We start from the raw sequence: 26,903 nt of genomic DNA, 5'->3' as shown, positions 1-26,903 counted from the left end.
CGCTAGCAGGTAGTGATATGTAAAGCCAGAGTAAAGGAAGGCTGCCAACCCCGTCGTCCTCCCCAGTCGCCACAAGATCTCATCTCGGACGCACTCATACGTGCCACTTCATCGCTATACTGTATCGACTGGGGTATCGTTGTGCACATGCAAGCCAAAATAATGATGCCACAAATTTTCAAAACTCCAACCTGTGGCCCGTGAAAGGTATAAACAATAAGGACATTAAACTCGAAACCCGTTAGAAATGCATCGTCAACATGCCCCCGTTGAAAGTGTGTTTTATGCGTCTACCACCGTGTCGACTTTGGGGCGTCTGCCTTTCCTATGTTCTTGAACATGTCATCGGCGCCGAGACTCAGCGTGTCTTCGTTGACACCGAAGGAGCTCAGGCCGGGCAGAGCTGGAGGCGGTGGGCCCTTGGGCTTGGGTGGTTGCGCAGCCTGTACGGCAGGTTGAGAGACGGTGCGACCGTTCGAGTAGGTCGTGGAATCCACAGTGCCTTCTGGAACAGATCCGGAGATGAATGTCTTCCTCTTGCCGAACCAGCTGCCGCTCTTCCTCCTGCTGAGACTGGGCGCTTGGCTGTTGATTGTAGCCGGCGAGCCCGGCCTCTGGTCCGACTTCAAGCTGTCGTTGGACGACAGCGTTCGAATGCCGAGGAACTTGCGGACGGATGCAGGCCGCTTGCTCGAAGGGCTCGTGGGGGACATGGCGCTGGTCGCATCGCTGGTGCGGCTCTGCTGGAGGTGGCCATCAGCCGAGTCCTCTGACGCTTTGCCTGGCGGCGGCGACTCTGTCTGCGGCGGGGAGCCAGGCGACTTTGGGGTGGGATGCGACGACAGTGGGCCTTTTCCAGGCGTGGGCGGGCGAGGTGACTCGGGCGGGCTGTCGAGCGGCGCGGGTATCGACGTGCCCTCGGTCAGAGAGAAGTTGATGGGCGAAAGCGTCAGTGGCTTGAAGGAGAACTTGTTGGAGCCCATTGCAGTGTCGTGGTGGGAGACTCGTGTGGTAAATTGCGGTGGGCGATCAATAAACCCAAGTTGTGGTGGAGTGGAGGCAATTGAAGGCTGGGAGCGACGCGGCAGCAGATGAGAGAGTCTCGCAGAAGCCGCAGGCGGGTGGAAGCTCAGGAGGTGCTTTCGTGAAGCGGAGTACGGGCCAGGGATTACACGACGGTTAGCAGGGATCAGCGCCCTGCACCACCCAGAGGCGCTGCGGATACGGCGCGCCAGCCTCGACCTTCCCCAGGGACACGCCCTGCCTGCTGCCCCGACTTCAAAAGGAACAAGACGTGAGCCAAACACGCGCGCGTCAGCAACCGTCGTGCAGCGCTGCATGAATGCGTGCCTGCAGCGCGTCACCTTCGAGCTTCTAGCGCGACAATTGTACCAGAGAATGCAGTGGGTCAGCCACCCGAGTCAGCGTCAAGGCATAATGCAGGAGAGCCGTGCCGGACGCGCATCGCATGTCGCCATCTGCCTCCGCATATCGATTTGATTGAGACCCTTTCTGTGATCTTCAACGGCTATCTAGGCCCATATTCCTCTCGCTGCGACATGCTTCAAACACGCACTGCAGCCGTGTACCCCTCCAAAGTTTATCCGCCACATGGACGACCCCTATTGCCGTAGCTTCCGAAGCACCCTGATGTCATCGCTATGCACAACCTGATCCGGGCCACTCTTATCTTGTCTTTCGCTGATGCACCTCGTCCAATTCGGTAATCTCATCGAGCAGTTGGCACGTCTCTTGCGGATTCGCGATCCACGCCGTCGTACATGCCAACCGAGCCTTGAAGTCGTTCGCCCCAGCACTCAAGAACTGGTCGCCAACGTGCAATGTTTTGCTGCCCTCAATCCCGCCGAAGATCCGCTGACAGGCAAGGACACCCCAGGACTTATCTCCGATGTCGACGAATACGTCGTTTCCGCCGTTGAACGCGCAAAAGGGGAGACGCTGGCCGACCTCGGATATTTCCTAGCCACGTCAGCATTGCAAGCATTGCACATGGTCTCAAACCTACGAGTATCTTCTGCACGATCAAAACGGTTTCTTCCAGTGTCTCTCGGCAGAATTTGTGCCCGTCCTTTGGTACAATACCAACCGCTCTTTCCTTCCGGACGACATTTGCCTCCATGCGGAAGTTTTTGACAGTGTCCCTCAAAGACACTTCCGCCAAGTCAAGCAGGTCCTTGATGTCCGACTCAGTCCACGAAAGCATCTCCTTAAGCAGCCATTCTTCTCTGGGAATCAGGCGCAGTAGAACTGGACTGTTCTCGTCGAACTTGAAACAGAAATTACTTTCACCGCCCATGATGATCAGATTCTGTCGAGCCTCTAGGGGCAGATCGGATGCCTGGATGGCGTCTAGAAGCCCGTAAAGTCTGCCATAGTATGGCTTCGCCTCTGTGTACCCTGCGGCTGTGACAATGCCAATCTTTGATCCACGACGCATGAGCTGCAGAATCTTGGGAATGATCGGGTTGTCTTCTGTCAAGTCTTTGCCGTCGTCATACAAAGTGACATCTCCGTCAAACGTCACGAGTTCGAGGGGACCGTTGCGGATGAGACTCATTACTTGGGCTGTGTTGAGAACTAGACGCACATCGTTGAAAGAAGGGGGGACGAAACGTCGGTGGCTGATGAAGCGCCGCTGATCTTGCCAGATGAAAGCGTCATGCAATGCTAAGGACGTGAAGAAGTTCGCTACTGTTGGAACGAGAAGCTTCAACTTTGATCTGTCGGGTTTGCCGTCTTTCTGGTGTTGGACTAAGTTGCGTTAGCCCTGCGATTTCACCGTGGACCGCCCGGCCTCGCGCGGCTTCAATGGCTTCATGACATACTGTGGTCGTTGATGATCTCTTCAACGTCGCGCAGGATCTCGGCATACCGCCGTTGAGCGATGTTGGCTTGGTGCTCGACTGACTCATCGCTGGGCTCGAATACTGCTGTTGGATGGGAGTGTAAGACGAAAGGAACGGCTAGTAGACCCTGAGATAGTATAAGTACGTAGCTCGTGTCCTCTAGCAAGCAGAGAGATAATTACCTTGATCCACTCTATCTGTATCCTGCATTAGCTAGGCACTCTGGATGGGTATCACAGGATACTTACGAGCTGGTCTCTCCTGTGGGTCTTTTGGGATATGTCAGTTATTTGAAGGTAGATGGTTGTCACTGTAACTTGTACACACCTTGAGGGCATCTGCCACACGGGAAACCATCAAGTCAGCGGTCTTGTCTCTGAGTCGACCTTTGGGGACTGTAGCCGTGGTTGGGACTTACATTCTACGCGGTATCTGGTAGTCATCTTGCAAAGTCTCAATCGGTGAAGGAGGAATGAGGAGAAGTGAAGGACACTGTGACTGAGTTGTCACTGTAACCTAAGCTGTCTGTCCAAGCTTATCGGAGACCGCCGTTAGTGGCTGGAGAGGGAAGGGGCCATGCACATGTGACCCGGTGACATCCCCGCGCGACGGTACACTAACACCTGTAAGCTGCTTGTTCCCCCTCTCCAAAGCTACAGCTACCTTGCTTTTGATCCACGATTGCGCGTGCAACGTGTGCCATTCGTGGGTTGCATGGGTGAAGCCGCAATCGATAAGCGGCGATCTGCAACGGCCGCTACTGGGGGACGGCTTTTATGCAAGGGCCCACCGTGTCGGACAAACCACAGGAACCCAGCCAGCTTCACCCAAGCTACCCGGCTGCCTCCAGAGTCGCAGTCCAGATGGACTCATCACTGAACGACGTGGCCCTGCGCCCATGGCCGGCCCCAAAGAAGGAGGAGCTGACGCAGGATGACCTGCTGTTCAAGATCGAGCAGCTAGCGAGCGAACGCGGGCATTTGCGCAACATCACCGAACAGTCGCTACAGGAGGACATTGACGCGGGCAAAGATGTACCGGATGACGCTGCGGAGGGAGCTGATAAGGAAAAGAAGGAAAAGGAGGCACCTTCGCGGCAGGAGCAGCTAGAGAAGGTGTTCAAAGCCGGGCAGGAGATGTATAGTCATCTGGAGTACGTCTGAACGCGATCGCGTTGTACGGGGGTTCATATTGACCAAAGACAGATGGGCTAAATTCGCTGCTACCAACGCGCTCGATCTCGTTTCCCTCATACTCTCCCAAGACCCCAACAAGCGCGCCCTCAACTTCTTCAGCCCGACGTTTCGAGAGCAAGGCCTGAACCAGGGCATACCACTCGGCTCTTTCGGCATGAGCAAGGAAAACCACGAACATCGCACTCGTAAGCCAGACGAAGTACAACGGCTCCAAGATCTCGCCTCGAAACAAGAGATAGCTGCCCAGGGAGCACGCATGGGGGCGCTCGACTCCTCGGTGGACGAAATATTGAAGGCCGCAAAACACTTGGAGAAGGAGATACGGCGAGAGACGAAGTACTGGCATGAGATAGTGTCCGTCTCCGACAAGGGATGGCCCATTCAGCGACTGCGCCAGAATGTACGCCATTCGCCCTTTGCCGTGCGTTATGGACTTCCCGAAGGTAAAGACTGCTCATTCGTCGCGTCGCTTTCCTCAAGCTAACAATTTATCAGCAAGCGGCCATTTTAAAGCGCGTGGCTTTGCCCCTCTTCAGATGGACAAGGACGGCAGCATCATTCTCGATCCGAGTCTCGCGCTCAAACCAAAGACATTCCGCGTGCGAATCAGTGTCAATGGCAAAATGACAGGCACATCACAACTCCCTCTCGACGGCGAAAACTCCGCTCAGTCTCTGGAAAAGTCTATACAACATGCCCGTGATTCATTACTAGAGGAAGAACTGTACTATGAAATGAGTCTCGAAACTCGGCAACTGCGAGCCTACGGTGTTGAGTTTCGGGATTCTGTCATTCAGATAGACGTGCCTAGCATGGGCAATGCATCGCAAGATCGAAAGCTGCTCATCGATTGCGTACCCCGGGACGATCCTATAGCGAGCAACCAAGGGCATGAGTACGATTGGCTGGCTCGCAACATCGCCGAGGCGCTCCGACTGCTCCTAGCCCATGAGCACAGCATGCGTCTCTATAGGAGATCGCAGCTTCCACCTCCCTTGACAGGCCAAAAGCGGGATAAGCCTCCTCCACCTTTGCTGCGCACGCTTCTTGCCGTATCGAATCACATTGCAGGTGTCGACTCGCTCTACGTCTATCTTGGTGTCGTCGCCAAAACACTGAACAACGCAGGCCTGGATGCGAGCCTGGACACTACGCGTGAGACGTCTTGGGCGAACCTTTCGGAGAGTTTGAAGACGACACCGAAGAAAGGCATGTCCGCAACCGATCAGCTGCTTGAAATTTTCATGAAGCCGTTCGATGGAAAAGCGACTTTGACCATACCCACCCCAAATGGCACACAACCAGAGAGTCTGATCATCGTTACACGCACGATCATCGGCCAACCGACGTTTGGCACAGAGCACAAGCTGACCCTTCCATCCACTCTGAGTTCCGATCTTGGCTTGTTCCAGCAGCATAAATTTGCTACCGTCGAGGAGCTGAAGTCATATCTGGACTGGATCCTGTCCCTACATATTGCGCATAGACTTTTGAAGAGTGAGTATGCCTCGCGTGCGCAGACGAGAACTCAGAATCCACGGCTCTCGATTCGTCAAAGCAGGGAAACCAAGAAAGGCACGAAGTCTACAAGGGACATCAGAGTTGACCTCAATGACGGAGAGCTAAAGGTAACTGTGCTTGCGATTGATGCAACATCGGAAGCAGAAGACGGTGAGCATTCGCATACTTGGAATGAGACAGGCGATAATGCTTCTCTGAAAGAAGTCATCAAGGAGTGGGTTGGTTAGACAACGTCGGGAGAAAAAGTAGTGAATGTACTTCCGTAAGAAATCATATCAGATCAGGCGGAACTATTACCATCTGCAACGTGCATTACATAGCGCCAATGGCGTTGCATCACACCTGCACCCAGCAGAAGCGGGGTGAGCCGCCGACAAACTTGGCCACAAGCGGATAGCTTCCCTACGTGCAGCCTCAAATCACATCAGATCGTCCCGAGGTCAATAGCTCCTCAATTTTATCCTGGTACCTGACATGTTGATGACGTTGAAGACTAAGAACGCCGAGCCGCAAACTGACGTCCAGGTACCTTCTGAGGTAATGTTTACAGTTCGCGCTTGCGTGCTCGAAGCTATATAAGCCACCATGTCAAGCATCATGCCACCGTTCTTGATACCCACCATTAGATTGTCGTCGCGTACAACATGCTGCCTCTTTCTGTGTTAACACTGAGCGCTCTGCTTCCTGCGCTTTCCAGCGCACAGCGCATTCGTTCTGACCCCGGTGTTGCCGGCCCACCTCTTGAAATCGTTCATCTCTACAACGATCAATGGCCTACCGGTACCAACACGCCGTACCAGACTCACGAATGCACAACGACTAACACCAATCCCAGGTATCACCGTCTCAAAAGGCGGTCGTAAATTCTCAAACTACCCAGCAGGTCTCGATCCCAACAACACCAACACAGGCACCAACAACAGACATGCCGTAGCAGAGCTCACCGCCAACGGCACCGAGACACCGTACCCAAGTGTCGAGATTAACAACCCGCCGAACGGAGCCATCAACTACACGACCACCCCACCAACAGGTGCAAACTACCAAAACTACCTCATCGGCGTTCAAAGCGTCGTCCTCGACCCCCTCGACCGACTCTGGATCCTAGACACAGGCCGCGCATTAACTGAAGAAGGTACCCTCGTTCTGGCATCCACCGGTGGCCCTAAGCTCGTTGGCGTAGACATTGAATCCGACACGGTCATTCAAACTATCGTTTTCCCACCCACAGTCGCGTATCCAGACTCATACCTCAATGACGTGCGCTTCGACCTGCGTCCTCACATCACTGAATCTGGAAAGGGAGTCGCTTACATCACCGACTCCTCATCCGAGGGTCGCAATGGCATCGTCATTGTAGATCTAGGCACAGGCGAGAGCTGGCGCCACCTCGACGGCGCACAAGAGTCGCGAGCAGAGCGTGGATTCGTGCCATATGTCTGGGGCGAACCGAAATACTACATCCCCGGCCCTGGTCTGCCGCTTACCACAGTCCCGCTGGGAAGTGATGGTATTGCGTTATCTGCTGATGGAGAGCACTTGTACTTTGGCCCTGTTGGTGGACGCACTCTGTACAGTATTCCCACTGAGCGTCTGCGGGACCGCAGCCAAGCGTCTGAGCTTTTGGCGCTGGGTGCGGTGAACAACCGGGGTGAGAGGGGTGTGAGCGATGGGTTTGAGACGGATACGAATGGCTTCATCTACGCGGGGAACATGGAGCAGAATGAGATTGGGTTTCATAACCCGAAGAATGCGTCTATGACGTTGTTTGTGAGGGACCCGAGGATCAGTTGGGTGGATACTAGTAAGTCTTGCTTCCATTTTGCTGGTGATGTCTGGATGAGAAACTGACGTGTTACAGTGTCCGTTGGAAGCGATGGCTATCTTTACTTCACCGACAACCAGCTTGCTTTCAGTTCGTCGTTCTATCCTGGTACGGACGATAGAGTGAGACCCTTCGTGCTGTTTAGGGCACCTTTACCTAACAATGGATCAAGAGCGTTCTTGCAATAGAGGGTCATGGATAATACCACGGTCTCACGAATCCACGACTTGAAAGATGTACATATGCCATAGAACGTATATAGCTCTGGAAATTGCAAAGTCTACGTCTTACCAAACACGAAAATCCCCTTGCCGTCCCTGTATCCTTCCAGAGTATCCTTAACCTTACCAATCAACTCATCACCCTTGGTGTCCCACTCCCACTTGATCTCGTCAACAGGCATGTCTCTAAACTCGCCCTTGCGTGTCATATCCAGTACATCAGCAACCGTCTTCTGCTTCTCCTCAGGATGCTTCTCCGCCCACCTGCTTACCCAAAAGCCGTGGAAGTGAATGTCCTTGAAGATGAGCATCGACGCGGGAATAGTCAAAGGCTGCTTCGACATGGCGCCGTAGGTAACGAAGTGCGAAGAGGAAGAAAGTAGTTTGGCCATTGCGGTAGCGGCCTTTCCGTTCACGCAGTTCAGTGCCAAGCGGATGGGTGCGCGACCGCCATTCGTCCATTCTTTGGCCTGATCCTTGATGCCCTGGGATTGTAATTCTGCATCCGTAATGACGACGTCTGCACCCAGCTCTTGAAGTTCTTTCTTCATGGCTTCTTCTTTGCTCTTGTCTTCCCGGCTACGGATCACGTTGATGCTCTTGTAACCCCACTTCTTGCCTAGTTGTATGGCGGCACGTCCGACACCCGAGTTCGCTCCATTCTGTATGAACCATTCGCCTTCGGAGAGCGTTGTGAAGTCGCGAAGCATGCGGTATGCTGTGCACGGGTTTATGGATACGGTGCCGGCTTGGATCGCGGTGATACCTTTGCGCATCTCATCGTCGAGCTTTACGACATCGTTCGTGGTGGCGCTTGCGTGTGTTCGCCATGTACCGAAGCCAGGACCTTTCATGAAGACCCAGTCGCCCTTCTTGAAGCCTTCCTTCTTGACTCCTTCGCCCAATGCTATTATCTCCGCCACTCCTTCATTTCCAGCGACAGCGATTGGGTTGGGTGTGCCTAGGTTGGTGGTGAAGGTAGGCTTCGAAGGGTATACGCCTTGGATCTGGTTGATGTCGGCGGGATTGATGGGCGAAGCGAGGAAGCGCAATGTCATAAAGTTGCTGTGTGGCGGCGAGATGGAATGACCGTGCAGAGAGAGCACAGCGGGAGGCTCGCCATATTCGGAGAACGTGAGGGCTTTGGCTTGTTCGTAGCCGTATGCGGAGATGTAGCGGCGCTGCGGAAGTCGCGATACGGCCGGGGCTAGGTGTCGTGTGCGGCGCAGACATGACTGCGCTAGTCGCGGAGACGGCGAGATGAGTTTGGTAGCCATTGTGAGTGGCGTAGACACTATGGAAGTGATGTGGATTGGAAGCCTGCGGAGCTCATGGAAGATGTTTTGGAAAGACGGAGCTATGACGTTTGCTAAAGCCGAGGTTTGGTGGAGCAATGGAGCTCATAACACGCATGACTTTCGACACAGTACATACAGTGCATGTCTGTAACAATTATTGACGCGCGACGGTTTTAACGGGATGGATTCACATTCTACATGCTAAGGTAACGCGGGTTCCGAGTCTTGCCTTCAGCCCAAGTCTTTAGATGTCATGTGGTGCTCTGATCCACTGTTTCTCAAAAGCTCGCAAGAATCATCGCATAGGGCGACGATGCGCCACAGCCTGCGCCATAAACTACGTAGGAAGAAGCACTGGTAGACATTCACATGCAAGACGGCCCAAGAGGCGCTTCGTGAAGGTTCCCGCCAGCTGTGGGCATCTAGACGCCACTAGCACCGCCCCGCGTACGTCATCGGCCATGCGTGTTGCTAGGCTGCGCCCTCCTTGAACTGGCAGGTTGCTGCATACCCCTCTTGCTACAAATAGTCCCTCTCGCCAACACACCCTGTCCACCGCATCACTCAAAGACTCACAACACCTCTCAACCACTACACCACTACATTCAAAACCCCCTCAAAACATCCAACACACATCAACATGGCTGCCACCGTCAACGTCGAGAACATCTCCACCAAGACCAGCGAGGATGAGATCAAGAGCTTCTTCTCCTTCTGCGGAAAGATCCAGTCGCTCAGCGTAAAGCCCTCAGGCGATGACACCCAGTCTGCCTCGGTCACCTTCGAGAAGGCCGCCGCCGCAAAGACGGCCCTCCTCCTCGACAACACACAGCTCGGCCACAACTCGGTCCAGGTCACGTCCGCTAAGAGCATCGACGAGATTGCCGGCGAGAAGTCTGCCTCCGCAGACGACGCCAAGGACGGCGACCACCACATCGAGCAAGAGCAGAAGCCCCGCGCACGCATCATCGCCGAGTACCTCGCCCACGGCTATGCCATCTCCGACACCGCCATCGAGAAGGCCCTCGCAGCGGACAAGCAGAACGGCTACAGCACCAAGTTCATGAACGTTCTCAACAACTTCGACCAGAAGACCCAGGCTACACAGAAGGCGCAGGTCGTCGACCAGAAGTTGGGCATAACAAACAAGGGCTACGCTGCCTTCAACATGATGACCAGCTACTTCGACAAGGCTGCTTCCACACCCACCGGACAGAAGCTCCGTGCTTTCTACGAGCAGGGTAACAAGACCGTTATGGACGTCCACAACGAGGCTAGGCATTTGGCCGACCTTAAGAAGCAGAAGCCCGCCAGCGAGGGCGGTGTCGCTACTGAGAGCAGTGAGAAGACCGCCGAGGGTAGCAACGAGAAGAGCGGCGAGTCCTACGCCGCCGCTGCTGCCCCTACCTCCTAGATACGAACACCTTAAGTGCTCACGGCGGAGGACTGGAACGGCATTTCTTTCGATTCAACGATTCCCACTTGGTTTACAGTCTGTATGAATACTTGCGCATGATACCGATGACGGCACGAGCACGGAGTTTGGAATAAGATGGTTCAACAACCTACGAAAACACAATTCTATCTAGTAACCATTGATCTTGAAACCTGCATTATCACGTAGTGATGGAGCTCTATTACGACCTTCTGTCGAACAACGATATAAACAAGCATGCAGAAAGCAAAATCATGAAAGCCAATGTTCCTCCTATCCCTCTAATATCCCCACTCTCCACTGTCCAACAGGCTCTGGCTAGCCACAAAGCTGAAACCCCCAAAAGGGTTGCTAGAAGCCTGGCTCTCAAACATCAAGTCGTCAAACTTCTTCGTCAAAACAGGGCTCAGTGGCAGGTCGGTGAAGTCCTGGGCAAAGTTCTCCGCCAACTCCGGGTCCGTGATGAGTGGCTGGATCGGCGGCTCCAATTCCCTCGCTTCCAACTTCTTCCAATTGATCTTGCGGAAGAACCTGTGTTTCTTGATATTCGGCAGATCCTTGGCCATGTTGAAGCCTAGTCGCTTCTTGGGGTCTTTGCGGAGGAGGCGAGTGAGAAGGTCCTTGGCGTCGGCGCTGAGGTAGTAGGGCAGTGCGAGTTTCTGCTTTACGATCCTTTCCTGGATTTTGGCGTTGTTGTTGCCAGTGAAGGGAGGAGCGCCGGTGAGAAGATCGAAGCCAAGTGCACCCAGGGACCACCAGTCCACTGCCGCGCCATACTCGTGGCCCTGAACAACCTCCGGAGCCATGTATTCTACAGTACCGAGGATAGAGCGGCAGGGGCTGTCTTCGTCAAGACTGACTTTGCTGAGGCCGAAGTCGGTAAGGAGCAGGTGGCCCTCGGAGTCTAGGAGGCAGTTCTCGGGCTTGAGGTCGCGGTAGATGACGCCGACTGTGCGGTGAAGGTGGTCAAGCGCAAGTACCATTTCAGCCATGTAGAAGGCGGCTACGTCCTCGGAGAACATGCGCTCAGCAGCGAGGTGGTGGAACAGCTCGCCTCCTTGGGCATACTCCAGAATGAGGTACAGCTTTTCCTGGTCCTGGAAGGCATAATAGAAGTTGACGATGAAGGGATGTCGGTTCACACTCTCGAGCACGTTGCGCTCCGTCTTGGTCTGCTCGATGAGCTTCTTATGCACGGTGATCGACGCCTTCTTGAATTGCTTCTGCGCGAAAAGGCGGCCTGTCGCGCGCTGCCTGACCAGCAAGACGGTGCCATAGCTGCCCTTGCCCAGACACATCAACGGCTCAAAATCCTCGGCCGTCATCTTGCGCGCCATGCCACTGTTCAACATGGTCGAAGTCTTAGAGAGCGTGTCGATGCTAAAGTCTTCTGCGTTGAGGTCGATTTCGTAGCTCTCCATCTCCGTGCGGTCACTGTCACTCTCCCGGCCGGACATGCTGGTGTTACTCGACAACTGCGACGTGACCCTGCTCATAGCGACACCCTTTCCTGGGGAATCCTTCATGGGTGAATCGCTCCTTGGGCCTAGGTTCAGCGCCTCCAGCTGGGCTTTGAGGTTGCTAATACCTCCCGCAGTAGACTGGGGTCTAAGCGCTGGGCTGCTGGTGACGCTGGGAAGTCCAGAGCGCACAGGTCCGAAGCGCGGTGTAGTGGCCAGAGAGTAGTCCGACTCCTCCCCACCAGACGTGACTGGGGTGTGAAAGCCCCGGGTGACGCTAGTAGCTTGTAGTCCTGCTTTCAGACCCTTCTTTTTCTTCTTCTTGTTCTTCTGGGCCTTCTTGAACACGGCATCGAAATCCAATTTGTCAGGTCCCTGCTGCTTGCCTTCGGGGCCGGGCTGCACTGCGCGCTGTGGCATAGGGCTGACGATGTTGATCGGCGGGGTTCCTACGTGGAGGGGCGCTTTGGGCGGGCTCATGTCCATGGGTCCCGAAGCGAACATGTCGTCTTCGGGCATGGCAGGCTCAGGGTTTCGCGGCGCGTTGGCCGGAAGTTGGGCATCGTTCTGGTCGAATGCGAAAACCATGGTAACGGTAGTGAGGGGTAATGCGATAAAGAGTTGTCACTCTCCAAGCTGCGCCCGTATTCTGGTCAAGTCAGCATTTGCGCACGCTTTGGAGAGGAGTCCGCGCACATCCAACGCCGGTCTTGGGCAAACCAATATTACAGTCCGCCGCGAGGATTCACGGCGGAACTCCTACCCCTAGCCGGACCAGCGATGCGAAAGAGGCGTCCGTCTTGTTCAGGCCTGAGCTCAGTGCGGTGTAGGGGAAGAAGGAGCCAACTGCGGTAAGCTGAGCGGTGGGTAGGAAAGCGGTCGCGGCGAAGGAAGCAGAGCCCATAGATGGTTGTAGTGGAATATTGGGAATGGTAATGGTCGGAGCCAGGATTCGGGGCCCGGCAGTAAATCTGTCTAGTGGAAGTGTCGCGGTGTTGGGAGAAGTCGTGTTTGAAGGGGTTTTGGCAGAAAGGAACGCGATCAGCGGGAGAGGCTCAATCGCCAGCTTCTTAATTTGGTGCCTTGGCGGGCTCGCGGTGGCATGTGAATGAGCTTGCGCTTAACTGGTCATCCGCCCCAGATCCACCTCCACACAAACTCGGAGATCCACCCCGTGCTTTCATTTACATCATATTTGCATGTCTTGCTAATGTCATGCGCTTGCGTCGCTGATGCGATCGTGTTGATGTCGTTCGCTGCCACGGGCGCTGGCACTGAAACTGCGATCGCGTCTCACTCGACAAAGACAGCGCGACGCTGATCCAACGCGACTCTCTTCGCGAACGAGTCTACGTGGCAAGGGTATCTATTCGCTGCTGTGAAGTAACTCCGACTATGATTATCGCGAAATGAAGCTACCAGCAGTAGCCCTGAGTGAGAGCTAGCGTGTTCCTCCTTTGTCAAACGTGCCTATAGAACAACAAAGCGCGACGCTTGACGGATAGGGGGCGCCACGAGACGTACACGAACTTGAACTGCTATATCTCGCGCCCATCGCCCTGCTTAGTAGAAAGACTCATTCGCGCCCCTCAGGTGTTGCCTCTTTCTGAAATATGTGACTTCCCCACCCGAAGCTAAGCGAGTGGGACTGCTGTGGGTTTTGTGTTCCGACATCCGTCACAAAGAAAGAGCACAACTACCACTACTACTGCGTCTATTCCAGCCCGTTCTGACCTGGATAGAAAGAGCGCAGAAGAAAACGACTTACATATTCTCCTCAATTTCAAAAATTTCCATCGTCGCCTTCCTAGCTCAGTGGTAGAGCGCGTCACTAGTAACGCTAGACTCGATTCGAGTCGTGCTAGTCCCAATCAGGACGTCACGTGACTGTCGCATCTCACGCCCACGTCGCTGCTCGTTCCAAGTACTAGCTTCGTGACCCTGCCGCCGGCCGGAATATGCGAATCCGCTATCCGAAGCTAAGCGGATGCTGCAGCTGTAATTTCGGCGTTCTTGGTAGCTACTGCATGGCATAGAAGCGCAACGTCAATTATAATTACATTGAGCCGCAAATTTTTCATCAAAGCCTTCCTAGCTCAGTGGTAGAGCGCGTCACTAGTAATGACGAGGTCGTCAGTATGTTGTGTCCGTATACAGATTGCATCAAAGGCACAACAGCTTATCCGAATTAGGTTCAATTCCGGCGGAAGGCACTTAACGTGAACGTTCTTTTTGTTGGATGTTCACGGCGTCCCACTTTTTGCCTTCGTTGTTCTTCGCTCCCTGGGCTCCTGAACGCGTTTGGAGACCCTTTCAACTTCGGCAGCCTGCAGCGAGATCTATCGTACCTTTTTACAGCTCTTGACGTCCCAGTCTCTAATTCCTAGCGATGATAAGTCTACCTTCAGTTTCTACCTCTTTCTCCTCCTTAACTACTACTAGCATCCGTTTTCGCGCTTTCGGCTTGTCCGTCTTCTCGCCTTTGTTGTTCTTAATACCTACCTCGCGGTTAGGACTCTTGATAGATAGAGGCTTGCTCTTAACAAGAGTAACGTTCTTTCTTGCCTCGACCAACACGTTTATCGCTGTCGTTAACCTTTCCCCTCGTCTGATTGCTTAGGCTGCCAGAATGTCTTTACTGGTAGTAAGCGGCATTTCTCTCGCTACCTCTAGCTTCCTGGAGAAGGTTCTAAGTTCTGTCCTCTCCGTCTGGTTGAAGTCTACCGGATATATCATCGAATCTAACAGCAGCGAAGAGAACAACAAACTCTACTTGCTTAGGGCGTAGTTTACTTTGTTCTACATGATGTCTACCTTGTCTATAACTGCAGCCTCTTCTGGACGCATGCTGTTGTTTACCGACTCTATTCCTGGCACGAATAACGTATCTTCTGTGTCTTCTCGGTCCACGACGGCAGTAGAGTGTATGCTAGTAAGGAATAAGCCGAAGCAGGCTAGGGTAGTAGCTAGGCGTTTGCGAATTGCAGTAGCTAAATAACTGAAGTGATTGAGGTAGCTGCATGTTGGGATGACTGAATCTTGAACTAAGATGAGAGTGGAGATGGGGTCGATTAGCGACTAAAGTCTGCTTGACAAATCTTTGTTGTGCTGCTTCTGCACCGCGACGGCACCTAGCTGAGACTCTAGAGTGTTGAGGCAGGCTAGTATGGGTCCCGACAGCTGCACCGCGTCTGTTATAAACAGCCCGGAGAGCATACTTGGCATGGTGTCTTGGAGGTCGTTACTGTCTGCTTGCTGTTCTCTCCGCTGTCTTTCGTTTGCGTTGCGCGCTTTACACGCTTTGGTGCCGCTGGCTGTGATGCCGCTGGTTGTGGTGCCGCTGGTTGTGGTGCCGCTGCTGGGCGCTTTACTGAGGGTGTTGTGGGTGTCTTTGTTCCAAGCGATTTGGCGGACTATAATAAAGGTTAGTTAGCGGATAAGAAGTAGATGCAGCGGTGCAATGTCGCACTGTTCCAAGGTCTTCGCGATACTAGCTCTCTACCTTGTTAAAAACTGTACCTACGCCACTAAGCCTTCTAGCAGCTTAACGCAGACTTTAGCGTTAGTATAATATTCTCTACGCGCTATACCTCTAAGACTTCTACCTTGCATATTCTATTTACTCTCTACAAACTAACAAGACGTTAGTTGCGAACGTAATCAGGATACCGCTCGTAAAGCTAAGTAGCTTGCTGATGAATATACATTTGCGAAACCTGGAACTTATCTGTTGGTAAATAGCAACGACAAAGTCAGCACGCTGCAGAAGTCGCACAAACGTAAGGATACACACCCTCCCAAAGCAAACTCACTCGGTATCCTGTTCCCGAAACGCACGTTTTAAGAGTTGCCGATAACATAGATGTTGACCCCAGCATGTTCGCCAACAACGGCTGATTCTACGATGATAAAGTGGTTGCCATCATGCCTACATGCTTACGCGACCACTTCATATCAATGCAAGATATTACGTCGCTAGATAACTTGTCTGGATATTGTGCGTATCTAGCAGTCAAGTTGGCACAGGCGGCTCTCATCCAGATGTGGTATCGAAAGATTCTCCAGCCGTCTGAGTCTTGCAGGTCGTTGTGATGGAGAAGGTATGAAGGAGGAGCCAGCTAAGGAGGTTCTATATAATTACACTCTGCGGCAATTGTTGTTTAATCAAGTATTGCAGATTTGGCTCAACGCGCAATCTTTTGTGTTTGTTCAGTGTATGTAAGGCGCCGGCTCCGGTGCTGGACATCGAGGAGCTGGTGAAGCGTCTACAGAGGATAATACAGGTGGCGGACACCTACAGTGATAGTGTGCGACGGTTGAGGTGCTTCATCAGCTCCAGGGCTGGCAGCCTCTTCTTGGGGCGGCCGCGAGCCTCTTGCCTAGCTTTGGTCTCGCGCTTGCGGTTGGTGCAAACTTCTGGGATGTCACTTCGGTGTCGTTGCCATCGTCAGCATTGGCCCCGCGCTTGCGCGATGTTGTGATCTTCTTGGGGTGTTAGGGTGTTAGATTGGGGGGGGAGGGGGGGGGAAGCGGGCAAAAAGACGGCGTGGCGGCGTGATGTGGAAGATGAGACAGTCAGGGATTGAACTGGATACCTGGTTAGCTAACACAACATTGGCGAAAAGAATGGCAAAAAAATAGGATGCGCGTACATGCCTTAGCTATGTTTATCGTTATTAGCACCCGTTGCCTTAGTAGTCAATCGATATTATATGGTTATTACCGGCCACTGCACTATGCTATCCCTTGATGGAAAACAGCCTAGAATATGTGGATTATATAGCTAAGGTTGTGTTCTACATAATCTTGTGCTGTTGTAGTGGAGTTATCGCGCCGCTTAGGAAGTCGCGCAGCCTAGGAAGTCGCAACTTAGGAAGTTGCAACTTAGGAAGTTGCGCAGCTTGAATAGTCGCGCAGCTTAAATAGTCGCGGAGATTAAATAGTTGCGTAGCTTTTGTAGTTAATGCTTGATAGTAGCTTAGATATAGCGATTTAGTATAGCGGTTTAGATGTTAAGATTTAAACATAGCGGTTTGGGTATAGCGATCTAGGTACGAAATGTAAGGCAAATACAGGTATTTGTATAGTGCAAGACTAGAATTGTAGACGTAATAGCCTTAAAACCTGCTAGATTGTATATACTACGAGAATAGTAACCTTGTTAATAGCTCTTTAGACCTCGCGATTTGTATATTCTTAAAGAATAGAAATATAGACTTAGTAAGATCTTGCCTAAAGAGGCGTAGTTTGTAGGTAGTAGTAATACAATACTAAATACGTATATTAGAAGTAGAAAAGCAAATTGTATTGTATATGTATAGCGGTTATTCTAATACCTTATAGCTCTAGATTATAAAGTTAAAATCTAAAGGCTTATTTGTTAAAACCTGTCTTTCTTATTAAGCTAGCGGAATGTATGTTTAGAAAAAGAAACTTCTTGTAGTATGTCTTAATTGTACACACGTTGAGATATACTAAAGTTTCTTAATACTCTTATTATTATACTTATAAGTATAACGTAGTAGCAAGACTATAGAATAGAAAAAGAACCTGTGTTTTGCAAGCTAATACTTTAAGGCTAAGAAGCCTTTGCAATTTAGTAGACGCGCGAACATTACATAAGGCCTAGCAGAGACGTAGTGTTCTAGTATAGCTAATAACACATTTTTAATTTCTAAAACAGATTAGAACAGATTAGAAGCACTTTATTTAGTGTTAGTCGCATTTCTAAGTAATAGTAAAACTTTAACTAGTTGTAGAGAATAAAGGCAGTAACCTTAAGAGCAAAAATATAGCGCGCAAAAGCTCTGCTTATATACACTTACTATAGAGTAACGCGTAAGATCTTTATCTTTGTAGACAGAAATATTATGTATATTATTAAGTCCTCTATAACTACGTCGTGTTATTATGTATATACAGTAGTAGGTTTAGAGTAAGAAGATATTATAGAACGCGTTAAGTTCTTCTCTACAAAAGCACGTGCACTTTAGCTTACGCAGCTTCTTTATTAAATAATGTTATACACTCTACTTTATACACTACTATATATCTCTACTAGTACTACGCTGCAGTAAAGATGCCTACAAAGAGATTACTTAAAGATATAATAAATAGTAATAGCAACTTCTCTCTTATTAAGCGCGCAAGAGACTCTACTATAGAAGTAAGCTCTACTTTCTAGTCTACAGCGCTAGCGCTAGCGTTAGCTTACTTAGATTAGTAGTAAGGTATGTCTTAATTTATAATAAGCGCGTAAGCTAAGTATAGATAACTAACACCTATAGTACTACACTAACGTTAAGCCTCTATCTTAGTAGACTTTAGTCTATTATCTTTATATCTATAAGTACTAACTTTATACTAGCTACCTTGTAAAGAAAGTATAGTATCTAAAGAAAGTACTATAGCAGTAATAACTTCTAGTATAGCAATCTATAGCTATATATAGATATAAGTAACTAATATAGCTTACGCATTCTAAGCGCAGGCTTACTAGTTATAAGAGTAGAAACTATCTATACCTACGCCTATTAGACCTCTACTATACATTTCTACTTTATACTAGTAGCTAGTCTTAGATAAGAGCAGTCTAAGCTCTAAGTAGATAGAGTCTCGCGCGCAACTAGCGGCTCTTACTACCTAGGTAGCTATACAAAATACTAAAGGTTTTAGGCCTAAGTTTAAGTTAGACGTAGAAGATAGTATATATGTAATAGACTAGTCTACTATAGTAGAAGAGAATAGTAATAAAGAAGATAGATATAAAGAGTTAGATAGAGGTAATAGCAAGAAGGTAGAAAGTAAGGTAGAAAATAAGGCAGAGCTGTATAATACTACAGCTACTATTAGCACTTAAGGTGTAATACTACTCTTATTATTATCTATTAAGTTTATAGCCGCACGTTAGATAGTTTAACTACTACTGCGCCTAATACAGACCTTAATTTATTGCTATACCTTTCTGCTAGATAACTTTAACTTAGAGTTAGATATAGAACTAGGTAGCGTGTATTAATAGCTTTACGTAGACTCTTTATACTAGTAGTTTAACTAGGCTAAAAGCTAAGAGCCTAGAGCGTGTATATAGCATTATTGTGTTTGTACATTTAACGTGTTAATGTTAGTTATCTACTATATTTATTCTACTCTACGCACCTCTATGCTCTAGTAGCGCTAACTAAACCTATTGTACGTCTACGTACTATTATTTTCTGCTAACGCGAACCTTAGTTATAGTAGTAATTAGCTAGAATATAAGCATACACTAGGTTAGAAAGAGAAGTCTAGGTATTTCTTCTTAGGCAGACGTAGTTGTTTAGTAGTTTTATATTAAATATCTATGTAGTAGTAATAGCAGTAGTAGAGAGAGTAATAATAACTACTAGATAAGTCTGTGTAATATTAGTAATTGCGATTACTTTAATAGAACTATAAAGAGACCTAGCTCTTTTAATCTTTTCTTTTATTCTCTACGTCTTAAATCTCTTATCTTTAACTTACTTATAATAGGCAACAACAACTTATCTATAATTACACACTAAACCTAATAACTATCTCTAAGTATCTGTAAAATATTAATCTAATCTTATAACTAATTTTAAGGCGTTAAGTAATAGCTCTAGGTTAATAGCCTTCTCTTTGCTATAAGTATACTTGCTTTACCTTCTTAGCGTATACTAATAAGAAGCACAAGATTAGACCTCTATTCTACCTCTCTACAGTTCTCTATTATTTAGGCTTATCTCTAACCTACTAGCTAGTAAGCTTAATAATAACTACGCAAACACCTTTAACTATTAAGTTAATAATTATGCTATACATATAGAAATCTTGTACTTCTACTAGGCTAGCTATTACACTTCTAAGCCTTTTGCTTTTAATATTAAGAACTTTTATCTAACTTACCTAAACTATCTAATAATTATCTGCAACACTAAGAACTCTATTAAGAAAGTTAGCTAGAATGTTAACACGCGCTTTCTCTTCTCTAATAACTATAAATAGGCTATTAGAGAGACTGCTACTAATACACCTCTTATTGTTCTCTACATCTTAATCTTCTATATTACTTATCTCTCTAAGTACTATAAGGCGTACACTATTAAAGAGAAGTAATTTTAAGGCATAGACATATTAGACTAGAATATAGTTTTGTTTCTACTATTATATAGAAGAGATAAGCCTAAGACAGTCTAAGAAGTATACTAAATAATCTACTAAGAGCTTAGAGCTCTATAGGTCTATATATTCTAGAAATTAGTGCTAGGTAGTGCTAAATAGTTCTAGAGTTAATACTAGAGCGACAGCTATAGAAGGCAGCTAGCACTAAGTACTATTAAAATAGATACACTAACTACTAGTTCTTTCTTCTAGCTTATATAAGTATGTAATATCTTTTGCTTTATCTATTTTATACTATCTAAGAGCTTAATAGTAACTCTAATAAATAAATAGAGGTTCTTAGAAATGTAATACTTCTCTTTTTTATATAGTATCTTCTTGCGTATAAGTTGTATAAGATATAGAAGATATAATTATTGTATTATCTCTAGGTTATTGCAGTACTACAGAAATTAATAAGTAGATAGATAAATAGATATACATAAACTAACTAATATAGAAGGTCTTTAAAGCTATAGATATATATGTATAGATATATATATATAGATAGACTACTATAAAAGAGTCTATAAAGCTATTAATATAAACGTATAAATATATTAAGAGAGATAAAGAAACTAGCGTAATTAAATCTTTATATAAGCATAATTAAGTGTATAGAGCTATAGATAAGTAAGGTAGTACTAGGTGCTTAATAAGAGGCACGTTAATAATATTGCTATTTACTTAGCTCTTATGCTGCAGCTATAACTAGCTACTTCTTCTTTACTTCTAACTTCTTCTCTACTTCTAACTCTACTACAGTCTAGATCTACTTTCTATAGTACTTTTAGATATATTCTAGAAACTGCCTTTAGTTCTTATAGGCTACTTCTTCGCATAGCAAGTATATAACTATTCTTTCTTTAGAGTTAGCTAAGTTAATTTTAAATACTTAAATTACCTACTTATTACATATATGCATAGTCTTCTTAAGGTATAAGTTAAGATATAGTCTAAGCTATATTTTATTCTTTGTAGCTGTATAGAGTTAGTAAACATGCTTTGTAAAGATAGAGGTAAACATACTCTAAGGTATAGTTAGATTAGCTGCGTATAGTAGATAACGCAGCTCTATACTACTAATTAGTTTATCTACCTTATTAACCTAGCGTCTAACAAAGACTCTCTATTTCTTAAATAATATATTAGCTTTTTTAGAGTTAGCTATAAGTATTTAGCTCTATAAGAATACCTTTTATATCTTAGGCTTATCTTATTTATACCTTACTGCCTTAGTATCTATCTCTTTAGTAAGCATCTCTTTATTATTATCTTCTCTAAGCTTTATTCTCTTTACTCGCCTAGCTATCTATTAGCTACGCTCTAATATATTCTCTAATAGTATTTTGCGCAACTTATCTTTAGCGCGTTAGGTAATACCTCTCTACTTATTTCTACGTAGAATAAGGTGCTCTTTAAGCTTCTTTCTTATCTCTACTAGATTAGGTTAGTTAGCACTCTCTATTAGCGCTCTGTACCTAACTACGTTCTTAGCTATTATCTAGTATAGCTTATTATAGAGAAGGTAGTTGTAGGCTTAGAGCGTCTTATGTGTTTATTTAAGAATATAGTAGAGTTTAGCTTTAAGGCTCTTATACTATAGGTCTAATATAATAAGCTACTATGCGCGTGCGTTAATCTTCTCTTTTAGTAACTAGCCTAATAATTCTACTAATGCGTTTCTATTCTACTATAGGCCTATAAGATTAGTAAACGTTATTTACACGCAAGAAGGCTAGACAGGTAGAAGAAAATGTAAAGAATAAGTACTTACTAGTCTATTTAATAGTAAGAAAAACTTGCAGATTAACGCGCTAGTAAGGCTCTTACTACCTAGCCTAAAGAAGGTTACGTCTTACCTTCTAAAACTATAGTAATTATAGTTAAGTATTATAGTTAGGTTAGCAGAGGCATAGTTAAGTAGTGCTATAGCCTCTTTAGTTAAGTATATACTCTTAGCTTCTAGTGCAGCTTATTGTCTAAACGCGTACATAGAGATATAGTAGAGAATTCTAATAAAGAGATAAAACTACTAAAGCTTCTAGTTAAAGAACTCTAATTGCATCTTCTATCTAATAATAAGCTTACACTTAGTATTTACTATAATAAGTATAGCCTGCTTAGCTACTTCTAGTCTAACTATAGAAAATTAATCTAACTCTTCGCTAAGAAAGATATTAAGGTCGTCTATAAATAGGCTATAGGTATAGACTATAGATAGTTAGTGTATAAATCTAGTTTCTTAGCGTCTACGCCTTACTTTTAGTAAAGAGGAGGGCGCTTAAGTTAAGGTAGAGGCGTTCTTGTTTAGGCGCAAAGAAGAATTAGTAAGCGCTTTACTTATTACTCTAGCTATATAGATTAGTACTTTCTTTAAAATAGTAGAAGATAATAATATAATAATATTCTTAATTAAACTTTTTAAACTTAAGATCTAACTACTTTAATATATAAAACTTAGCGTAAGTAAGCATAGACGCGCTAATTACACCTCTAAGTAGTGCACTCTTATAGTACTCTTTTCTAATAGTAATGCTAGTAAGTTGCGTAGACGTAATATACAAGAGTATCTACGCAATATAGTATTACTTTATGTTAAGAATACCTTTATATAGTAATATTACCTCTACAAATAGAAGGCCTAACTTAAACTCTTCTAACTTGTTCTTTTTATAGTATAGTGTTAAAAGATTCTACTTAATAGTAACTATATAGATGTGCTACAGTACTTAAGTGCAATACTTACGTTCTATTATTGCGAAGTTAGGTATATAGAGATTAATCTAGTACTAAAGCGCGTATTTATAACTATACAGCGTTCTAGTCTAGAATAAGTTAGTTACTATCTAATATAGATATATAGATAATACATACCTTAATCTTTTCTAATAGTGCCTCTTCTAAGACAGTTACTATGCACTCTAGAAAACTATATATATAATTAATAAGGGTCTTGCAGACGTACATTATTAGTTTATAGTTAATATTATAAATAGTTTTATAGTACTTAAAATAGTTGCTCTGCGCAAGTTTATAATAGTTAATAGTTATAGACGCTGCCTTATTGTAAAATTTAGATTGCTTAGCAGTAATTTTAAGCGCCTTCTTACGCTTATTAGTTATTTCTACTAGTCTTAATACTATGCGCGAGGTAGGCAGCGTAAGTAGTAGTAGCGTTACTATAGCGTTCTACTTTCTAGGTAGACTGTAGAGAGTAAAGAAGAGGTAGAGGTCTTAGAGAGGGTAGAGGTGTAGAAGAGTATCTTCTAAAGTAATTAATAGTTTAGTTAGGTAAGAGGCCTACTTAGGTAGATGCTAGTTGTTAACAATAGGCGTAGAACGCTAGGTAGTAGAGATAACTTTAACTAGTACAGCGTTAAGCTATTAGAACGCTTACGTGTATTAGTGTTGTTAGAGAAGAAGAGTAGAACGCTAAGAAACTAATAAGAAGAACTGCAAATAACTAGTAGTAAAAATTAGTAAGTATATATGCTAGCTAGCACCTAGGTAGTGTTTAAGAGGTAAGAATTGCTTAGCATAGTAGGTTAGAAAGGTGCAAGGCACTATATCTTTCTTACCTCGCAGCATCTTCTTCTTCTTTACTTCTATTATTAACCTTCTTTATTGTACGCGTGTCTTCTATATACTCTCTACGTGTTCTCTACGTCTCTACTATAACTTCTCTTTTTATTCTCTTTTTATTCTTTTCTTTCTCTTGCGCTGCTATATAACTACTTATTCTTATATACGCTGCGCGTAGATAGACACTCTAAATCTTAATTTAGCGCTCTTAGCCTCTTCTTCTTATTACTAATAACTATATCTTATATCTCTGTGTTTTGCTGTATTACGTTTCTGTAAATTACTATATTAGATCTCTACCTCTTTCTATTCTACTTCTTTCTAATTCTATAATATTAGAACCTACTATTAAGAGACTAGTTAATAATAAGGCGCTTAAGCGCAGTAATAATAGCATTAATAAGAAGATTGCAGCATTTAATACTCTAACTAAAGTAATAATAAAGTAGTTCTTTATTAACCTAAACGCTAACATTCTCTTGTATAAATATTAGATCTAACTCTTAGGCAATATCGCTAACCTTAAGGCTTAATACTAGGTATACTTAGAGAAGGTATAACCTTACGCTGCTGTATGTACTACTTACCTGCTAACCTACTTCTCTTATAGTCTCTCTTAGCGTTATTAGTAAAGCGCCTAGTAACTACTACGTAGCTAGTAGTAGTAAAGTAAGCAAAAATAGATAAGGCTGCAGAGACTAATAGCAACGCCTAAGTAAGCACTAAACTAGAGATTAATAGTAACGCTGAAGACAGTAGTTAAGTAGAGACTAATAGTAACGCTAAAGAGAGTATATTAAGTATACTATTGCGGCTGTTTATTGCGTAGACTATTAGCGTATTAAGAACTACCTTAGAGTATCTAGATGCGCTTAATTCTCTACTCTTCTCTATAGTAATATAAAAGAGTAGCGCTTAAGACGTATTAAACAAGCTTTAGCTACTAGGTAAGTCTATTGTAGCTATTATTAAGGCTAAGAATGTAATTACTGCAACTTATAACTACGCAGATAATCTTAGTTAGCTAAGCGCTAAGCTCTGTAAGTACCTAGTTACTGCGCTGCGCTATCTTAAACTTTTTCTAAAGAGTCTAAGCTTTACTATTATCTAAGATAATAAAGCTAAGAATAGTGCGTTGCCTATACTAGAGGTAGAGTTAGAACATAACAGCGCGAAAATAGATTAGACTACTATTATAGCTAAAGCTACTATTATAGCTAAAGTTATAACTAAGATTAATATTATATATAATAAAGTTTACTATACACTAGGTAGATAGAGCGTAATATTCTCTTTACTGCTAGCTAACTTAATAGTCTACCTAATTAACTTTACTAAGAATAAGAGATTAGAGTTAAGAGTCTTTTTAAGAAAGTTTGTCTTAGAGAACTTCTACTTTATCTAGAAAGAGGTAAAGAGAACTATAGTAAAAGCTGCTAGTAAGTAAGTGCTAGCAGCTTAGCTAATTATACAAGAGAAAATAGATAAAATAGTAATAAATCTACTAGAGAAGGCTATAAAGCATGTAAGAAGACTTGTAAAGAATAGAACGCTATCTACTATAACTATAGACTCTAAAGTAGAAGATAAGAACGCTAATAAGACAAAGCTGCGCAGGCGTAGGCAGATAGTGTTAGAAAAAGATAAAGAGATAGAGAATAGAGGTAGAGTTATTGTTATTAGTAACTAGGTAGCTAGATATACCTTAAGCTTACGCGCCTATAGAAGACAAGTTGTAATAATAGTATCTACATATTCTTTAGTTTCTTAACTTTATCTACTTTGTAGAATAAATATATAGAATTATACTATAGCGCTATAGTCTCTATATAGCTATATTAAGATGCTTAAATATCTAAGAAGAAGAGGTATTCTTTTAGTAGTATATAGTTCTAGGCTGCGCGTAGGCGTTAAACTTATTATATAGAAGAGAAGTTCTATAGAGAGAAGTTAGAGCTAGCTTATATAACTATAACTGTAGAGCTCTATACATAAACTTATTTTAGAATAGAATTTATAGAGCTTTATATAGTATATAGATTAGAGTAGTTAATAACGCTAGTGTAGGCGCTCTTCTATAGTACTAGAGCAGCTTTTACTATAACTTATTAGCAAAGAGCTAGACAACTTTGCATTAGAAGATAGTAAAGGTAATAGGCACTCTAGTTCTTCTAGCTAACTACTAGGCTTCTAACTATACGTTAAATATATAAATAAAGGTATATATAGGTAAGACTTAGAGCTATAAGTATAAAAGAGAGTCTAAGGTTAATTCTACTTCTAAGGCTGCCTTTTATACTACCTTAAAGAACCTTTCTAATATCTAAACTCTATTAACTTTTAACTAGTATGCTCTTATACTCTAAAATATTCTCTCTATCTACTAAAGCTGCAGCTAGTATTACTTCTCTATACGCTACTCTAGCTTACTACTATTCTATTATCTCTAGCTATTAACTAGTTAACGTATAGTTACTTTATACACTCTATTAACTAGATAAGCGTTATATATAAACTAAAGAAGATCTAAGAGGTTATTAATATAATTATAAGTCTTGTTAAACACGCTAAATAGCTTATTACAAACCTTGTTAAAGTTAATTACGTCTAAGGCAGTAAGCTAAGCTAAGAATCTATTATAGTAGATATAGCTATGTCTATTAGCTTTTGCATTAAGAAGATTAGTTGTATCTACTTAGTCTTAAGGTTGTAGTTATTGTCTAGAACATTATTCTCTTTCTTATTAATAATATTCTGTAAGCACATAACTTTCTTATCTGCACTACTATAATAGTGCTAAATAATAATTTTATAGTATGCTAGTATACTCTTCTAGGTAGAGCGTTAGAGTTGCTTACAGAGTAAGCTGTCTTTAAATATAGTATTATAGCGCTATTACTTACGTTCTAATAATTAGTTAGCTAGGTTAGAATACTCTTTAAACTTATAGTAGACCTTAGTAATAAAGCCTTATATAGTATAATCTCGCTATACTTAGAGAATATTATGTGTAGTAAAGAATAGGTAGTAGTCTTTAAGCTAGTCTATTAGGTTAGCTTAGATAAACAGGTTCTCTTTCTTAGTAAAGTCTAGCGTATTCGCATTATTATTAATTATCTACTATACTACAAAAAACTCTACTTTCTTATAAAGCGCGTAGTAGATGTTAAAGCTCTAGAGAATGTTCTTCTTTAATACAGTGCTAGTATTATAATTTTAGCGGTACTAGTTATTATAAGCCTTTTTCTAACCTACCTATAGCTATAGTCTAGCCTTATTTCTTACTTTAAGTTTTCTAGAATATAGGTTACAAGGCGTTAGTATTTTTAAGA

General features: G+C 44.8%; 7 protein-coding genes and 1 non-coding gene across 8 annotated transcripts; 4 read left to right on the top strand and 4 right to left on the bottom strand.

Annotated features, from left to right (window-relative positions):
- Positions 1-290: 290 nt before the first annotated feature.
- Positions 291-983, bottom strand: J4E88_005639 (uncharacterized protein; the record flags this gene model as incomplete). The annotated part of the gene is made up of 1 exon (XM_049399273.1): positions 291-983. The coding sequence occupies one exon, from the start codon at positions 981-983 to the stop codon at positions 291-293; it is 693 nt and encodes a 230-aa protein (XP_049255064.1).
- Positions 984-1,686: 703 nt separating this feature from the next.
- Positions 1,687-3,224, bottom strand: J4E88_005638 (uncharacterized protein; the record flags this gene model as incomplete). The annotated part of the gene is made up of 6 exons (XM_049399272.1): positions 1,687-1,980; positions 2,027-2,772; positions 2,847-2,994; positions 3,050-3,064; positions 3,116-3,136; positions 3,195-3,224. 6 exons carry the CDS (start codon positions 3,222-3,224, stop codon positions 1,687-1,689), a joined length of 1,254 nt encoding a protein of 417 aa, XP_049255063.1.
- A 506-nt stretch (positions 3,225-3,730) lies between these two features.
- On the top strand, positions 3,731-5,811 carry J4E88_005637 (uncharacterized protein; the record flags this gene model as incomplete). The annotated part of the gene is made up of 3 exons (XM_049399271.1): positions 3,731-4,020; positions 4,073-4,506; positions 4,559-5,811. The coding sequence occupies 3 exons, from the start codon at positions 3,731-3,733 to the stop codon at positions 5,809-5,811; spliced, it is 1,977 nt and encodes a 658-aa protein (XP_049255062.1).
- A 417-nt stretch (positions 5,812-6,228) lies between these two features.
- On the top strand, positions 6,229-7,597 carry J4E88_005636 (uncharacterized protein; the record flags this gene model as incomplete). The annotated part of the gene is made up of 3 exons (XM_049399270.1): positions 6,229-6,364; positions 6,420-7,388; positions 7,446-7,597. 3 exons carry the CDS (start codon positions 6,229-6,231, stop codon positions 7,595-7,597), a joined length of 1,257 nt encoding a protein of 418 aa, XP_049255061.1.
- A 92-nt stretch (positions 7,598-7,689) lies between these two features.
- J4E88_005635 (uncharacterized protein) lies at positions 7,690-8,907 on the bottom strand (the record flags this gene model as incomplete). The annotated part of the gene is made up of 1 exon (XM_049399269.1): positions 7,690-8,907. The coding sequence occupies one exon, from the start codon at positions 8,905-8,907 to the stop codon at positions 7,690-7,692; it is 1,218 nt and encodes a 405-aa protein (XP_049255060.1).
- A 661-nt stretch (positions 8,908-9,568) lies between these two features.
- J4E88_005634 (uncharacterized protein) lies at positions 9,569-10,342 on the top strand (the record flags this gene model as incomplete). The annotated part of the gene is made up of 1 exon (XM_049399268.1): positions 9,569-10,342. The coding sequence occupies one exon, from the start codon at positions 9,569-9,571 to the stop codon at positions 10,340-10,342; it is 774 nt and encodes a 257-aa protein (XP_049255059.1).
- Positions 10,343-10,644: 302 nt separating this feature from the next.
- J4E88_005633 (uncharacterized protein) lies at positions 10,645-12,727 on the bottom strand (the record flags this gene model as incomplete). The annotated part of the gene is made up of 2 exons (XM_049399267.1): positions 10,645-12,390; positions 12,587-12,727. The coding sequence occupies 2 exons, from the start codon at positions 12,725-12,727 to the stop codon at positions 10,645-10,647; spliced, it is 1,887 nt and encodes a 628-aa protein (XP_049255058.1).
- A 1,181-nt stretch (positions 12,728-13,908) lies between these two features.
- Positions 13,909-14,036, top strand: J4E88_005632. The gene has a single exon. It is a non-coding gene; the product is annotated as a tRNA-Thr (tRNA).
- Positions 14,037-26,903: the final 12,867 nt, after the last annotated feature.

This window comes from Alternaria novae-zelandiae, assembly GCF_023758075.1.
Source record: "Alternaria novae-zelandiae strain BMP 2774 chromosome Unknown scaffold_10, whole genome shotgun sequence".
NCBI lineage: Eukaryota > Fungi > Ascomycota > Dothideomycetes > Pleosporales > Pleosporaceae > Alternaria > Alternaria novae-zelandiae.
Note: the sequence above shows the minus strand (reverse complement) of the source record. Positions and strands in the feature narration are given on the sequence as shown.